Source organism: Schistocerca serialis, chromosome 3, assembly GCF_023864345.2.
Source record: "Schistocerca serialis cubense isolate TAMUIC-IGC-003099 chromosome 3, iqSchSeri2.2, whole genome shotgun sequence".
Taxonomy (NCBI): Eukaryota; Metazoa; Arthropoda; class Insecta; order Orthoptera; family Acrididae; genus Schistocerca; species Schistocerca serialis.
Window position 1 is genome coordinate 288,514,751 of NC_064640.1, and position 18,677 is coordinate 288,533,427.

General features: G+C 42.0%; 1 protein-coding gene across 1 annotated transcript in view; it reads right to left on the reverse strand.

The window, feature by feature from the left end:
- The window catches only part of LOC126470792 (stAR-related lipid transfer protein 13), a 254,057-nt gene that overhangs the window by 211,319 nt on the left and 24,061 nt on the right, over nucleotides 1-18,677 (reverse strand). The window contains exon 2 of the mRNA XM_050098802.1: nucleotides 7,890-8,023. Coding sequence (XP_049954759.1) covers nucleotides 7,890-8,023 — 134 coding nt within the window. The remainder of the gene's footprint in view (nucleotides 1-7,889; nucleotides 8,024-18,677) is intronic.

An 18,677-nucleotide genomic window follows, 5' to 3' on the forward strand; every position in this document is an offset into this window, starting at 1 on the left:
ATTTCTAAGGTTTAAACATCCACCATCGGGTGGATTTACGCGTGTTAGTACGACATATGTTTTTTGTGTTAGGACGTCGGGATAACCTGTGGCACTGTCTAGTGGAAAAACAATAACGCTATTTCAGAACAAGATTTTGGGGAGGTTTTTGACTAAAAACTACAAGTATATCTAAGTCTGAAAATAAAACAACTAAAACAGTATCCAGAATGAGATTTTCACTCTGCAGCGGAGTGTGCGCTGATATGAAACTTCCTGGCAGATTAAAACTGTGAGCCCGACCGAGACTCGAACTCGGGACCTTTGCCTTTCGCGGGCAAGTGCTCTAACCTTTTTTTTTAATTTTTTCAAATTGATCTCATTTTGTTCGTTTTTTTTTTTTGTTCGTTGTATCTGGTCGGGGCGGACGTCGCAAGACACCCGTTCCAGTTCGTCGTTGATCCATTAACTCAGTTTTTTTTATTACAGAGGGCAGCTAACCCTCTGACCGAACACGCTGAGTTACCGTGCCGGCTACAAAATATGACAGTTTATATATGATGTATTACGACAGAGAAAGGAGCCTGTGACCACTGGTTGTATACTGTTTTAGTTGAAACTTCCTGGCAGATTAAAACTGTGTGCCCGACCGAGACTCGAACTCGGGACCTTTGCATTTCGCGGGCAAGTGCTCTACCATCTGAGCTACCGAAGCACGACTCACGCCCGGTCCTCACAGCTTTACTTCTGCCAGTATCTCGTCTCCTACCTTCCAAACTTTACAGAAGGTCTCCTGCGAAGTAGTGAGTAAGCTTTGGGACTGATGACCTTAGCAGTAAAGTCCCATAAGATTTCACACAAATTGAACATTTGGACTAACACATGTAAACCCACCTGAGGATGGAGGTTTAATTCTTAGAAACGCCTTGAGGATATAAACAAACAATGGCTGTTAACAGTAAACTTCTTGTTTCATTCGATTTGACGAATACATATCTCGAAAATCGACCCTTGAGCTGGATGAGTTTTTTTGAGTGATAACGGCTTGAGATTAAATAGTTGCTTCAAACAAAAACTTGGGACTGTCGATCAAAATACCGTCAAGTACGCATGGCAGTAGAAATAGAGCTAACTCAGAGACGCGCTGCTTGGATCGTAACAGTTTCTATATCACCCATATAAAAATGTAACGGAGACGTTCGGGAATCTTAAATGGGAATCTTTCGAAAAAAGGCGAAGTTGTTCATGCGAAAGCTGTTGTATAAATTTAGAAAACCAGATCCGAGGCAGACATTGCGACAGTTATGGTGCCACCATCATACATCTCGCGTAGGGACCATGAGAATAAGATGAGAGAGCCTACGGCGCGAAGTGAGGCATACAGATTGACATTTTCCCCTCGCTCAACACGCAAATGGACTAAAGTAGAAGATGGCCAATATTTGTACGATTTCCTCTCCGACACGCACGCCCTGGCCCTGATAAGAATTTGTGAAAGTTACATCGCTATACATTGGCTTCCGGAGTATATATATGGAGATGTAGATTGTTGTCTCTTTGTTGTGTGTGTGATAGGAATCTGAGAAAGTTAAGTTTCCATATGGGACGTCGCCTGCAAGGATAACCTGTTCCCGGGGGATGGTAGATCGCAACGATAGGAAGTTTGGTCGCATGTTTGGGAAGTTGTATCTCGTCATAACTTCACCCCTTGCCAGCCGAATTCCAGCGACGAGAGTGTTTTCACAACCGGCATCTGAACCGACAACCCCTCCCACTTTCCCTGTGGGTCAATAGCCAGAGCAACGGCGCGATATAGCGAGTTCGGCCTCGGCCGAGGGCCCTGTCTGATTGAATCACACGTGTCCAATCAATTCTCATTAACGAACAATTGTTTTCTGTGTCTACCATACAATAATGCCGTATGGCAGGGCGCCCCAAGAACCGAACAATGATCCTAGCGTAGTTAATGGCACTGTGTTCCTTTGGTTTGACATGAACGTTATCAAAATTACTTCGGTGTACAAGATAGAATTATCCTGTGCCGTTTGGTCAATGTTCAGAGGAGGAAAGCCGTCACTCGAACATTGGTATACCGAGGAAAGGCTGCGCCATAAGGCGCAGTGTTAAGACACTGGTCTCGCATAAGGGAGCAGCGGCTTCATGTCATTATCAGACCATCGAAATTTACGTTACGTGGTTTCGTTAAATAGGTTAAGGCGGATTCTGGGATGGTTCTTTTGAAAAGGGTATGGCCGATATCCTTCTCCTCTCTAACACACTCAACACAAGATTGAATACACACCTGGTATACGACATTTTTCTTCAGTATGGTACTGTTCTCAGTTATTATTCAGAAAGTTGATAATCATTTGTGTTTGTACTTGTTATAAAGACGATATTTCAAGTTTGTAAAGAACTTTCATTCCATGAGTACTATGGATTTGTATTGTCATTATTTCTTATTCAGGGATTAGGGTTACATACCTATCGATAATCATGTAAGTTAACGGTGAAAACGAAATCTGATACCTGGTTTTGAAATGAAACAGTTTTCGTGTTCAAAACAGCCAAATGACAAAAACAGGGTTAAAAGTTCTCAGCAGTTTGCATTCCTACATTTTAAAATTAAAACTTAAAATCAAGACTATTCTAAAATATATTAAATTTCATTACGCGAACTTTAGGTTTCAGTTGTGATGATTTGTTCTAAAAGCTCCTTCGTGTAAAGTTGAATTAGTTTCTTCCTGTGCTCTATTTTTGTTTGTTTCTTTATAAATAGTTGGTACTTGGTAGTTAAAGTGAAGTGTTTATTGAAGTATACGTTAATGTGAGGTAACATTTTTCAAGTCGCGATGGTAAAATTATCTGTTGACTAATTTCTCCATACTTAAAAGACACAGTTTTGCTAAAGTTCAAAATCGAAAGTACGTCTTAGCTCATTTAAAGTACATTTAAAAAGTTCAAGATAACTGAGAAATTATAGCAATTTACTCATAGCAGACCGTAGTTTTAATCAGAATCCTAGCTCCACAAAAGAGTAAATTCTACACTTATAATCTAATGATTTGAAATAACTTTTTTCCGCGTGGGCTGGCGCCCGTTTTATTTCAAGTGATCTAAGACAGTACAATGAACTGGTATTACAGACATTCCCCTTAAATTCACAAATTCCCTCGGGCATAGCGGTCTGTGATGGCAATAAGAAGGGCTTGCCCAATATATTACACAACACATTCACGATCAATTTCATTTAAAATAGAGACGTTTCACTTGTCGAAATTTGAAAGCAGGTACGTTTCACTGTCCTTGTCCAATCATCAAAGCTTCTGCGCTGTCTCAAATAATTTCTTCATCGGCCGGCCGTCAATCCCCAATCTTTCTTTTTATCTCGTAAAAATGAAACTACATTATGATTACGATAAAATTTTTAAATTATTATCGTCAACCAGCGACTTCATCGTCAATACAAAATAATTCAGGTCGTTGCTATAAACCTATACTGTATGAAGGATATCAGTTGAAACTAGCAGAGGCATTGTAGTGTGTACACAAGAATCACCCCTCGATTTTTATTTCATAAAAAATTTGCCTAAAACGATCTCGTCTCTTCTGTACATCAAAATCTTATGCCGATGATGTTTAGTGCTTCGTAACAAGAGGTCAGAGCTCATCCATCTGAAGATTTCAACCAGGACTGTATCGTTTCAACACGTACAAACTACACATTTCTTCTTTATTTTTCCAATGTCGTTCGTGTTAGTGTATAAAATGGTTCAAATGGCTCTGAGCACTATGGAACTTAACAGCTATGGTCATCAGTCCCCTAGAACTTAGAACTACTTAAACCTAACTAATCTAAGGACATCACACAACACCAAGTCATCACGAGGCAGAGAAAATCCCTGACCCCGCCGGGAATCGAACCCGGTAACCCGGGCGCGGGAAGCGACAACGCTACCGCACGACCACGAGCTGCGAACTGGTACTGTATAGAAAGTTTGGTCCTTGTGTTTCTAATGTAGAGATCCGGATTTCTTAGTTTTTTCCTTCGTAGAAGAAAAGAAATATTTAAAGTCCCCTCTTTTTTCTTATTCTTTATTCACTTAGCTGTATTTATTGTCTTCAGTATTATATTCTATCGATTTCACAGTCGAACTGCTGCATCTTCAGGCATATTAAGTGGATGTGGGAATTGATCTACATTAGAAACAATGATGTTATCGAATAATAACCGCGAGGAAATTGTTTTCCATGTGCCAATAAGCCCAAATATACTTCAACAGGCTGACAAACAAACTGGATACGTGCCCGAATTACATTTACCATGTAGATATGAAAAATATTCTCCGTTTTTCCAACCGCATGATGAAAAAAGATAATATTTATTTAGTTATTCTTATTTAAATGATAAACATAATCGAAGTACCAGCTTAGGAACAATGAGTGAAAACATTAACAAAAGTACTTGAAGATGGAACTATTTCTCTTTGAACTCGATAGCATGTGAAACTGGAAACAATAAATACAATTGAGCAGATGAACGAAAAGAAGAATGAGGGAATAAAATATTTTTTGTGTCCTCCGCAAACGTCTTAACAGCTTACGTCCCCGCCGTCTTCCATCACCATGGAAGCAACAAAGTAATTTTTTAATCCTACAGTCACATCAAGACTACGTGTGTTACCTCACATGAAAAATTTGTACGGCTGCATCATGATATGTTAGTTCTCTAGACAATTGCATCACCTTATTCCTGCTGTAGAATTTTTCAGGTTATAACATCGACAAAAATCTGGGATACGAATGGGTTATCGTGAGGAACAGTAGAACATCTTAGTACTTCTACTTGGGGAACGAAGTGAGCTTTTACCGAATGTGGACAAATGCAAGAAAACTAGCAAAAAAACAAGGAGCAATAATGGAACGAACATCTTAAATCACCAAATGGAAAGTTTACTGATACAGGTTTTGTGCTGTACCTCAGAGGACTTAGCCACTTACACGATAAATGTTTAGTTTATAATGTAATGAAGTTAGTTGCTTTATCTTAGTAATAGTTACTTAATGTAAAACTGGAAAGTGTTTTCTTTTATTGCACGTACGTCGCGGAGGTCTGGCGAACCCTTACGTCTATTCTTCGAGCTGCACGGGAATTTCAAGTATCCGGATTCAGTATTCACCTGGTCCACGGCTGTCCATAGCAACAGGCTGTATCTCATCTGGGCGATTGTGATTGCACAATGATATAAATGGAATACGTATGAATGATTGAATATGTCGATGTTGCCGCAGATATTGCGATCGTTGGTACCTTACTATGTACCCATTTCAGTGTGTTAGTTGCTTTTTTCTCTGGGTTTAACAGTCTTCCTGGAAACACATCACACAATTTACTACCTGATGTTTTCTGCACGGTTGTAACTGCACCACTAGGTGGACTACGCCTGTCAGTATAGACTCATCGTTTTGTGGCGTCCTGTCCACACTGACATGGTGGCCATGGGGAAATTAGCAATAATGACTTGCCACATGTACTTGGTGGTTCTAACCATGCTGTAAACATACAGCCCCTAATAGCTGTAACTATTAGTCTGCAAATGAAGTAAATACTTATGTAATGTTAATCATTACACTATCTTCAGTCACCAATAAAAAATCTGCACTTCTACCCTTAATACCATATAAATACAGGGTGTCTCTCCTAAGAATCATAAGGCGCTATTTCTCTAGTGTTTCGGCAGATGCCTGCAATTTCGTTTTTTCAGTTTGTAGATGGAGTCAGCCCAAACAAATACTGCTCACCACGCCTCTCATGTGACTCACAGTGTCGACGGAAATCGCTGGTTTCTTTCGCGTTAGAAACAAATTTTACCGGCCCATTCGATAGAGTGGTCCCATATTCGGTAAAACACTAAGAATAACCGGCGCTGCTGTGTCGCTGATGAGGTTCTGATTTATTCTTCCTGTTTTACTGTCCCTGTTAATACATACCGATAAAAAAAATATGGCACTAGACTAATCTGGGACCGCCCTATCGAAAGGCCACGTAGAATTCTGCTTCAAAAATCATTTTGTTTGCAATGGGAAACAAACCGGCGATTTCCTTCGACACTGGGAGTCACATGAGAGACGTGATGAGCGGTATTTGTTTGGATGACTGTAGTTACACACTGAAAAACTAAATTGCAAATATCTGCCGAAACACCAGAGATAAAGCGCCTGGTGGCTCTTAAGAGATAGCACATACGAACTGTGTAAGTTTGAAAGACTCTTCGAGGCACGTTGACTGACTGAATAGCGTACACAAGCCGCTTTGTCATTTTTAACTCTTAACTGTAGTCGTGAAAAGTAGCAGCGTTTCTGTAGTCGTGGGTCGGCTGGACCGAGCTATTTTTAAATAATAATAAAAATAAAAGTATGTTTTCGTTTTCAATTTTTTTATTAAACCTGTGAACTTAAACATTAACAAACGTAGTACTGAGCAAAACTAACGATATGAAATTCCAGTTTTTACTCTAATTTGCACTTACATAAATCAGTCTAAATTGGAAACATGCCACTGAAAAAAATGTGTAGAATGTACTACACAATGACAAAAAAGTAATTTTTCCTTAAATCTAAAAAGTGCTTCTTCATTGCATCAAAACTAAAACTTAAAATTTTCTTATGCACGATTTACTGACAGCGCTCAAATTGAGCCAAGTTACATGCGCGAATAGCACAGTGGTTTCTAACAAGCCACGCAAAACAGGCAACTTGCACTTAGCGTGCAAGTGTACAATCTTTGCTCCTATTTAGGCGGACACAATGAGAATCTCTTATATTATCTCGAAATGCTTCATTTACATCAAATGGCCCAATGCGTCTTCATCGAGTAGTGGTACGTGAAAATCTGATAATATTATCTCTCCTCACACGAGCGTGTTTTAGGCCGTGTGAATTTCTTTATTTGGTAAAATTGTTTCGTGTAATTAGTCTCTTCATTCACCTGAATTTCATCTTGATGAATCTTTTCCTTGTCAGACAATTCCGAATTTGAGTCACGATCACTCGCTATCGCAAACTCCTCGTTACTGTCTGAGAACTAATTTTCTGGATTTTTAGACGAAAGATGATTACGCGGAGGTGTACTTTCCAATTTCGTTTTCGTAGCTGCGTAATTCAACGTTCAGCCATTGCGCTTATATGTCATATCGATTTCCAGAGACACTGCTTAACTTTGCCAGTACAAAAACCTGAAATAAAACAGTAAAACTAAAGACACGAGAAAACCAAATAAATCATATATCCAGCGGCCCGCGCGTACACCGATGGTGACCTCAGAAGCAGCGAGCGAAAGACGACTGCGTCACGCAGCTCGGTCTCTGGCTTACTGCCGGTAGGCACCTAGGAGCGTGGTGGGCTGTGGCTGCCACTACGTTTTTTACACACAATAAAAGATTGAACATTGGTCCACTGGAACCACGACTACAATTAAGGGTTAAGATGGGAGACACAGCAAACTCTACTGAAACACACTGAGAGTGCATTTACATACAGATTTCTTGTGGTCAAAAAAGTATTGAGAAAGAGTTTACGACTCATGAGGCTAATAGTTAAACCTTTTTGCGAAGTTTATATCCTTTATGCAACCGAATGGACATCCTGCTCCTTATGAAGGAGACGGGACTAAAGGTTTTCCATTACATGTGCGTTAGCTACAGTATTAAAATTGTTCCATTTTATGGAAGCCCTTTTGATATAGATATTACATCTTACCTAGGTTTTTAACATTAGCCCTACATTAAAGGTCACACAGTCTACATTTCCAAATACCCGCGTAGTGAGATACAGTTGGCAAATTTTAATTTAGCAGCACGCCGTTGTACGTCCCAGCAAGTATGACTGTACAGAAGAAAATGGAAGCTTACCTTGGTCTTGTCGACTCTGATAGCAGCGCTCCTGTTGAGCGTGTGCAGCCGGCGGAAGAGCGACTTCAGCGAGTCGGCATCCAGGAACGGGTGGTCCCTATGCACGCTGTTCAGGTCGATGGGGAAATGCCCATCTGCGATCAAAAAGAGTGCACGTCAGCAAACACACACACACACAGAGTTAATTAGTGAAACAGTCTGGAGCAAATGAGCAGTAGCTTCACGCTACTAGACAAAATAATCGTAGTACAAGTGAAAGTTCATGGAACTGCAGCCACCAATTAATAATGAAAGTACATGATTAAAATATCGGGTAAGAATATCGTGCTGTGTTGTAGTGTATTATAAGTACGAGGGCAGTTCAATAAGTAATGCAACACATTTTTTTTCTCGGCCAATTTTGGTTGAAAAAACCGGAAATTTCCTGTGGAATATTTTCAATCATTCCCGCTTCGTCTCGTATAGTTTCATTGACTTCCGACAGGTGGCAGCGCTGTACGGAGCTGTTAAAATGGCGTCTGTAACGGATGTACGTTGCAAACAACGGGCAGTGATCGAGTTTCTTTTGGCGGAAAACCAGGGCATCTCAGATATTCATAGGCGCTTGCAGAATGTCTACGGTGATCTGGCAGTGGACAAAAGCACGGTGAGTCGTTGGGCAAAGCGTGTGTCATCATCGCCGCAAGGTCAAGCAAGACTGTCTGATCTCTCCCGCGTGCGGGCCGGCCGTGCACAGCTGTGACTCCTGCAATGGCGGAGCGTGCGAACACACTCGTTCGAGATGATCGACGGATCACCATCAAACAACTCAGTGCTCAACTTGACATCTCTGTTGGTAGTGCTGTCACAATTGTTCACCAGTTGGGATATTCAAAGGTTTGTTCCCGCTGGGTCCCTCGTTGTCTAACCGAATACCATAAAGAGCAAAGGAGAACCATCTGTGCGGAACTGCTTGCTCGTCATGTGGCTGAGGGTGACAATTTCTTGTCAAAGATTGTTACAGGCGATGAAACATGGGTTCATCACTTCGAACCTGAAACAAAACGGCAATCAATGGAGTGGCGCCACACCCACTCCCCTACCAAGAAAAAGTTTAAAGCCATACCCTCAGCCGGTAAAGTCATGGTTACAGTCTTCTGGGACGCTGAAGGGGTTATTCTGTTCGATGTCCTTCCCCACGGTCAAACGATCAGCTCTGAAGTGTATTGTGCTACTCTTCAGAAATTGAAGAAACGACTTCAGCGTGTTCGTAGGCACAAAAATCTGAACGAACTTCTCCTTATTCATGACAACGCAAGACCTCACACAAGTCTTCGCACCCGAGAAGAGCTCACAAAACTTCAGTGGACTGTTCTTCCTCACGCACCCTACAGCCCCGATCTCGCACCGTCGGATTTCCATATGTTTGGCCCAATCAAGGACGCAATCCGTGGGAGGCACTACGCGGATGATGAAGAAGTTATTGATGCAGTACGACGTTGGCTCCGACATCGACCAGTGGAATGGTACCGTGCAGGCATACAGGCCCTCATTTCAAGGTGGCGTAAGGCCGTAGCATTGAATGGAGATTACGTTGAAAAGTAGTGTTGTGTAGCTAAAAGACTGGGGAAATCAATCCTGCATAAAACAACCCCTGTTTAAAAAAAAAAAATTTGTTTCATTACTTATTGAACTGCCCTCGTAAATAATTTTTACCACTTGCCTTTTTTTGCTTCTGTTGAAACTAAGAGGTTAAATACGCATTACCTTATGTTTTGCCATGTCAGAACATATGGCAGATGTGTATATAACTAATCCAAGTCGTGTCTACCTTTGCCCATCGCAACAGGAAAAGTGGCGAGGTTGACCGGTACTACTTGTGTTGGGTGCCGGAATAAGAAGTATTTGGTTGATTCGAGTCTAGAGACTATATACCCAACATCCATAAACATTTTTTGGGTACGGTAGGTGAAAAGAGGGCGCTTTTCCGTTGGGGTGGCACCGAGTTCCTCTCCCTCACACACGGATGTCTAGTTTAAATTAAATCCCGTTAGCATTTGAAAGTGCACTAAATCACTTAAAATATAGACAGAGAGATAAAACTTGACACACATGCCTGAAATGACATGGGGTTTTATTTGAGATGCGCTCTATCAAAACTTTTGTACACTACATACATTACATAGTACATGGTATGATTACCCGTAGTTTTGGTAGGGAAAGAAACATAAATGAATGTGAAACTGGCAGCCGACGACTTCTCCTTTTTTTTTCTTTTTGGTTTGCACATAATTAGAACCGCGCATCGTTCAGTGTTAGTGCGCTGTGGATTTTATATCCTTACAGAACATAAAATGCATTTTATAAGTAATAAAAATTAGCTGATCGCGTAGCTTACGCAGTTTTGTGTAACCAAAGCAATTACTTTTCATACATGTACAGCTTACATGCACAGACATAAAAATATATACAATTATTGTTGTTATTTTGTACTCAATAAAACATTCTTCATCATGATCAAAGGCAAGAGTTTACTGTTATTACTGATAAATGCAGAAGTTATTTGTGCATAACAGGAACATGTTTTATATAAGTTCGACAAAATATTGAAGTGATGTTTGATACATTTTTGTTTTGCAGTTTTTCATTGTACCTTTTTGTTAAGAAAATTAGTTTGCTAGCGCTATATGATAAATCTGTATTGTTTTATTTATGTTTGCTACAACATCCTTCTGTTTCACGTTACAGATCAAGAATATTCGAATAAAACGTGAACTAAACATTGGCAATTCCACTTCTTCTGCTAGCCAGAGTGGCCGAGCGGTTCTAGGCGCTACAGTCTGGAACCGCGCGACCGCTACGGTCGCAGGTTTGAATCCTGCCTCGGGCATGGATGTGTGTGATGTCCTGAGGTTAGTTAGGTTTAACTAGTTCTAAGTTCTAGGGGACTGATGACCTCAGAAGTTAAGTCCCATAGTGCTCAGAGCCATTTGAACCACTTCTTCTATAAATACTATTTCTTCAAAAGTGACTGATAGGAGAGCAGCTATGTAGAACGAAAATGTTCTGTAGGTTACCTGTCCCTTTATATAATCTCAGTCAGTTTCTAGACGGTTCACTATGTCTAGTTTTTAGGGAAATCTAATAAAATATTGATCGCATACGCAAAGAAAGCGATCTTCACGAGGTAGCCCCCGACAGGTATGCAAAACATCCAACGTACCGGTAACGCGGGTACGACCTTAGCTAACCAAAGCTACTAGAAAAACTACCGTAATCTCGTTGTCTGCGCTTTCTTCTGGTAGTCTACAGTAGCCTACGGTTGTTTTATAACTCTAGATTTTATGGAAACCAAGAACGAGTGCAAAAACAGGCCAACAGATGGCGCTGGACAACTACACGTCAGTGACGCCGCATGGGAATCGTGTATAAAATGAGCTACAGCGAGAGAGGGAGTCAGGTGCACCAGCAAGTACTACATATTGACTTCACCAGAAAAGGCACTGTTAATGAAGCTTTAGCACGTTAGTCGTGATCGAACCCTTTTTCTTCGAGGGAGCGCCTGGTGCTGCTTTCCAAACTGTCAACGCAACGGATGTGAGGTATGCTTGTATGTTACAGAATTGCATCGTCCCTAGCCTGGCTGATAAACACCTACTGGGAGGTACCACTTTTATACAGGATAGCGGTCCACCCCAAGTTGTTACACGTGTGAAGAATCTCTTGTGCACACCGTTTAGTCAGTATCGCGTGCTCAGCCACCACTTCCGTCGTGCTTCGCCTCCCAGGTCCCCAGACCTCAAGCCGTGTGATATTTGGTTGTGGGCTTGACTGATGACACAAGTCTACCGCGATCGTCCGACCTCATTAGGGGTGCTAAAAGACAACATCCTATAGCCGTTTCTCATGATACCTACTGATATGCTGTACAGTGCTGTTCACAACAGGGAATTCAAAGTTTAGCTCGTAGTAGGTAGAGGTTGAGGGTGGAATAAAACCATTTAAGAGACTGATGGTTTACAAGAAATATCAACGACGTATCAGCTGTGCGGACTACAAGCCGTAAAAGAAGCCGTGATTATTAAACTGCTGTAAAATTATGTTTTCTACATTAAAAATCCTTATTTATACTGCGCTGTACCTCGAGGAATAAATATCAGCTATATTGTATATGGGTAATTGGAATAGCATTTCCGTCATCTCGGCAGATACGGGCCGCAAGTAGGATACGTGTAATGCTGTAGCAAACAAATTTCCTCATTATCACTATCTTGGACTTTGTTGACTTCGAAAACTCGCACAGCTAAATAGGTCTGGTTGGAAATATAACTGCACTATTCACGTGAAAATTAAATAAACGGTCGCCAGAAGTGTTGATACTATAATAATAATGCTAGATGAATTAATTGTCCGATTTAGTATTTCGATTGTAATCATCGTGTTTAAACGTCATTTCTTTAGTGCATGACGAGTATTCGTAACATCTATGCTGTGTTATTGATGACAACTTTGCTTACATAATAATTGATGAATAATTGAATCGCTAAAATAACTATCATCTGACACAGGGAAGAACATAAAGTTAGTTACTGCGATTAAAGTCCAGTTCTGTCCTTGCTACAGAGCTACCAAGATGGTCCACCAATCGTTCTACACCGTCTAGTGGTAAGAGAAACTAATGTATCTGTCTATCATGTCCATACGCAGGAGATACTTTTTAATACAGTTTTCTTATCGTTTAGATGATCAGTTTCCTATTTCCTTCCATTCGTCAGTCAACCTTGTCACGATTGTAGCTAGTTACTACCATTTCATTATCTGTTAATTATAATTCGGTCTCAATTAGAGGTAGACTTCTGTGCTCGCTGATATGCTGGAACAGCTTCAGCATGCATATTATGCCTTTCATGCCACTGGAGAACAGTTACACAGCGCCCTCCACTTTGTGCCTGACACAAATGCTTGTCGGTGAGAGGGATCTGATATCTCGTGGCGATTCTCATAATACTGGCGCGAGTAATTCTTCAACCCCCAGACAGACTACTGGAAGTCATCTGCATTCCAGTATTACATCTCTTATTTTTATAACTGGACGGAAGACTTATGCTGTTATAATCAATGGTATGGAAATGAAGTCCCATTCTTCTTGACAGAGCGTAGATGAACGATGCGGGAGACCCGCACCGCCGGACTAGACAAGATCCTAATGGAGGTGGTTTGCCGTTGCCTTCCTCCGACCGTAATGGAGATGAATGATGATGAAGAAGACGACACAGCAACACACAGTCATCTTGGGGCAGGTGAAAATCCCTGACCCCGCCGGTAATCGAACCCGGGACCCCGTGCTTGGGAAGCGAGAATGCTACCGCGAGACCACGAGCTGCGGACTAATCAGTGGTATAGATATGGAAAATAGAGTAAATGTAGAGAGATCGTGATGTTAGGGAAACAATGACAAATGTATGCTGAAAGATTGCGTCGTAGCAGTTACGACGGCACTGCTCAGGTGAACATGTCAGATCATGCAGCTTTGCAGGCTCAGAGTTTGTGAAAAGTTCCGATAGAGTGCTTGATTAGAGCATTAGGGGCAAAAACGTATATCGACAGCAGAGAATTTCTGCCGGACGAACTGCGATAGTATACTCTAACAATTAGACTTCAGAGAGAACTTCAAGGGCAGACTGACGTTGCAATGTGATGTAGTGTTCGCTTTTCTATGAACTGCAACTAATGGAATAGAAAAGACAATCTTGATCTTACACTACTGAAGACAAACGAGCTATACCTGAAGTGATGAGCTCCCTGCAACCTTACGCTCGGCAATGTCGACCAGCTACCACTGCAGCGAGATGCCGCCTTAAAGTCACAACTAAATGAGAACGCTCGTGTTCGAAGATCGGAATCACCGATAACACTTGGTGTCCACTTTCCACCAGTGTTGCTTGATGATGTTTCACGACCGATGGTTTGCCAAGTCAGAAAAGCCCTCACAATTGACTTATTAAAATGTCTTTTTTTTTAAAGCCTATTGTCGCACTTTCTCCACAATGATAGCCGTTTCTGTTCAATTACAAAACATCTTAGTATCTATTATTATTAAGCTTTAGAAACCATGAAGGCTCTTCTCTTCAGAATGAACAATATTGAGAAACTGTGCTCTGTTCTCACAAATAATATTCCATTTTTCTATAGTCTTAATATTTCCCTATTTTGTAATAAATTTAATTTCTCAATCACACTGGTGTCCAAAATTAAAGCAACAAACGGAAATTTTGCAAGGGTGCTTTTATTTTGCCACAAAACTGTATAAAAAGGTGATAGAAAAGTAGAAACACTATGAAGAATACAGAACGTGAACAACTTCAACATGCATAATGGAAGACAAACGTGTTCCTCGTTTTTCCCAACATAACGGATTTGAACACACATTCCGACAGCTGGTTAATGTGCTCAGTTTCACCACCTCTGGCAGCAATATACGCCCGACAACGATAGGGCAGGCCGCGAATGATGTTATCAATCTCACGTTGAGGCAATAACGCCCATTCTTCCCGCAGAGCTGCTCCCAGGTCTTGGAGAGTGATTGGTGGTTCAAATGGCTCTGTGCACAATGGGACTTAACATCTATGGTCATCAGTCCCCTAGAACTTAGAACTACTTAAACCTAACTAACCTAAGGACATTACACAACACCCAGTCATCACGAGGCAGAGAAAATCCCTGACCCCGCCGGGAATCGAACCCGGGAACCCGGGCGTGGGAAGCGAGAACGCTACCGCACGACCACGAGCTGCGGACGTGATTGGTGGATAGTGACGTAGTGGAACCAGTCTCCTAAGTGCACCCCAGACATGCTCTATGGGATTCAAATTTGGAGAGCGAGCAGGTCACGCCATGCGTCCAAGAAAACGTCAACTACCTGTGCTCTATGAGGTCGAGCATTGTCGTCCATTGATACGAAGTCTGGGCCCACAGCACGTCACAGTAACCGCACGTGAGGTCTCACGATCTCGTTACGATACCTGACAGCAATTAAACCCTGCCGGTTCATCCGTACAATTTCATAACGATATATTCGAGTTGTCAACATAATCCCTGCTCACACCATTAGCGATCTTCCTCGATATCGGTCTCTTTACACGATGGTTCCCGAAATCATGCTCCACGATCCCTCTAGATACGAATCCGCCGAGAATTACTCTCCAGACCTTATCGGGATTCATCTGTGAAGAGAACATTGGCTCACTCTTCGACCGTCCAGTTGGCATGTGAACGACTCAACCGTAGACTAAATTTCCTTTACTAGAAGTCTATGGTCACAATATTTTTTGTTGGCAGACTACCGTTTTCGGCCTATAATGACCATCTTCAGATCTGTTTTATAAAAACATGTCCCAATATACTGGAGCCATAGTGGCATCGTCAAACGGCAAACACAAAATCAGCACCAGTATCGTGAAATACATATAAATAATAGTATATACAAGAGTCAGCTTGTCAGCAGCACTGTTCAATTCGCGACCATGCCGCAGCTTGTCAACTTTAGACGTTCCCTTCTGTGAAGACGCGTCAGAGGTACACATGTAGCAGGTCTCCGACAGTGAAGGCCTCTCTGCCGAAGCCTTTTGTACAACGTTTAGCTCGATACAAGGCGTCCAGTGGACACTGTGAGGTCAGATGCCAGTTGCCGTGCAGTACTAAGGCGGTTCCGTCGTGCCCTACAGCCAAAAAAACGGTCCTCTCTTTCTGATGTCGCACGTGGTCGGCCCTGCCCTGGTCTTCGGAATACAGTTTCGGTCTCTAAAAACTGCTACCACATCCGAGAAACTACAGAACGATTCACATTAAGCCATCGAGACACATCAATTAGCGACTGTCCTGCTTCATTCTCCCTATTGCAACCCACCGCAGAGAGCCTGGTAGGCGTCTTCTCTGTGCCATACTGCACCGTCTGTGACTTTGTACACAGCGACTGTGGATGTGGGACTACACAGCAAACACTACACCGTGTGATAGATGCCCTTACATCGTGGTGGGTGTGGTCGCCCGTTGACCTGAATGCCATCTTCCGTGCAAATTTGGAAATTTGTGGTAAGATCTTATCGGACCAAATTGCTGAGTTCAACGGTCCCTAAGCTTACACACTACTTAATCTAACTTAAACTAACTTACGCTAAGGACAACACACACACACACACACACACACACACATACACATACACACACACACACACACATGCCCGAGGGAGGACTCGAACCTCCGGCGGGGAGAGCCGCGCGAACCGTGACAAGACGCCTAAGACCGCGCGGCTACTCCGCGCGGCCCACCTTCCGTGCAGAATGCGATCGTACAGACAGCTATTGACAGTTTGATTATATCGTCAATGAGACACAGAACAGGGAAACAATAGTTTGTTGCTTTAATTTTGGACTCTAGTGTATTTTGTCAATTGCAAAATGGTTCAAATGGCTCTGAGCACTATGGGACTTAACATCTGAGGTCATCAGTCCCCTAGAACTTAGAACTACTTAAACCTAACTAACCTAAGGACATCACACATATCCATGCTCGAGGCTGGATTCGAACCTGTGACCGTAGCAGTTACGCGGTTCCAAAACGAAGCGCCTAGAACCGCTCAGCCACCGCGGCCGGCTGTCAATTGCAATATCAAATAAAATTGTAGATAGTGAATGTTCTAGTTTGATTTCTGTTTGGGATGTTTCTCACTCACGAACATTGACTTTCGGCGATTACTCTCTACAAAAGGAACACAACCATGTGTTCGATACTGCCACTTGGCAGGGCCACTCTTAATTTTATCCGAAAAGCAATACCTGGGATAGTTTCCATGAAGCCACAGGAAACAATCTGAGCACTTGTTAGGACAGGGGTTCGTCAAAGTGTTTGCCGGGTATTAAAGCAACCACACTATGCTTGGAGTTAGCGTACAAAAATAAATAGTCCAAAGGAGTATTACAAGTCCCACACAGTTCTACAATTCTAGCAGATGCTTGCGCTGAGGTACGTGACCACGGAGTTCTCATGCACTGCTCTGGATCATCAGAGTTTAATACAAATCGAATAGTATATCTTCCAGCTGATCCTAACAGGCATGGCGAAGGTACTTTAAGTTTTGCTGATTATTCTAAAGACTCAATAACGGCACAGCACGAGATTAGTATCGCCTTCAATGTGTGACAGTTGTAAACCAAGGGCGAAGTTCATTCGGCCGAATTTGCTCATGAAACGTTTAAATTCTTTGGAAAATAGCGCATTCTAGATGCCTGTAAAACGTTTGTAAAACCAATTTCTACACTGGCGGTAGTACCACAATCCAGTTTCTAGCAGACAGGAATCTAACCGTAAAAGTGTATGAAGCAAGGAATACTATTATTTAACGTGTCATTTACGATGAAATATTTAAAAACCGAGCTCAAGTTCACATTCGACCAAGATACTTCAGGAAATCGACTGAAGCCTTCGAAGCAACCGTGTCTACATTCGCCATGCCGGTTTTGGTAAACCACGGAAAACCGAAATGTCAATTGTCTGATTAAGATTTAAACCTTTTTCTCCTAAACGAAGGATCATAAGATAGCTGTTTTGTTGGCGTGGCCATCAGTCCAAAAAACTGTATTGATACAGGTCTTCACACTAGTTTATCCTGTACAATTTTTTCCCTATCTGGGTGACTACTACAACCTGCATAAGTTTAACTCTGTAGACAAGCTTTGATTTCTCTGTATAACTTTTACCCACTTCATTTCGTCCATTACCAAATCAATTATCACTTGATACCTTACAATGTGTCTTATAAACCTATCACTTCCTTAAGTCAAGTTGTGCCATAAATTTCTTTTCACCCCTAATTGATTCAGATTCTTACCATTGCTTATCCAGTCTACTCAGCAATGTTCTGTACCACAACATTTCCAAAACTTTTGATTTATTCTTTACTGCGCTTTTATCATCCACGTTTCACTTCCGTGTAATGCTACCTTCCATACAAACACTTCCAGAAAATACTCTCCAGCACTTAAATTTGCATTCGCTGTGTAACATATCATTTACGGCCATGCTGTTAGGGACGCTGGTGGAACGGGGCTTTACTCAGCCTGCAGCTGATGGCTGGTTTCTGCCTTAATCCCCCTAAAGTGGCTTGTGGTCGAAGTCTACTAGGTTGGCTCCAGGGCTGGAAACTTTCCCATGACTGGAGGTATTTTCCAGCACGCTTAAAAATAAACTTGTCAGAGTCCGTGTAGGAAGCAGTATTTTCCGGAGGAGAAGGAAATAACCAATGAGACTGCTTGAATTCTGCTCTTGAGGCTGACTGGCTGAAAGACTGGAATCTTTAAACAATTTTGTGGAGTTTGTTGGAGCTCGTGAAATTGTCTGTGTTGTGTGCTCTCTGCAGCGCAGGTGCTGTTTCGGTAGTAATACTGACTTCTGAATTTAGACGTTAGTGATCCACCGTGTCGACAAAATATTTCATCTACATAAACGTACAATAAGAACTTGAAAGTGCGTTCCCCATGCGCGGGAGTGGAGTGTTGAGCAGTTTTTCCGGTTTATTGTAGGGTAGTGTGCGTTTTAGACCGCGCATGTATGGTTGACAGGAAGAGATCCATCGCATAATTTGATTCGCGTGCCACCACATTTCTAAGAGCGTATGTGTTCTAGCAGAAGACGCCAATTAGACTAGCGCGACGACACGAAGCTCAGAGGACGAGTCGAAGTAAAGTTTCAAAGATCACATACCTCTCGTTTTTAAGAAAAATTTTTCTCGTTGCTGCGAGTCTGCAGTTTAT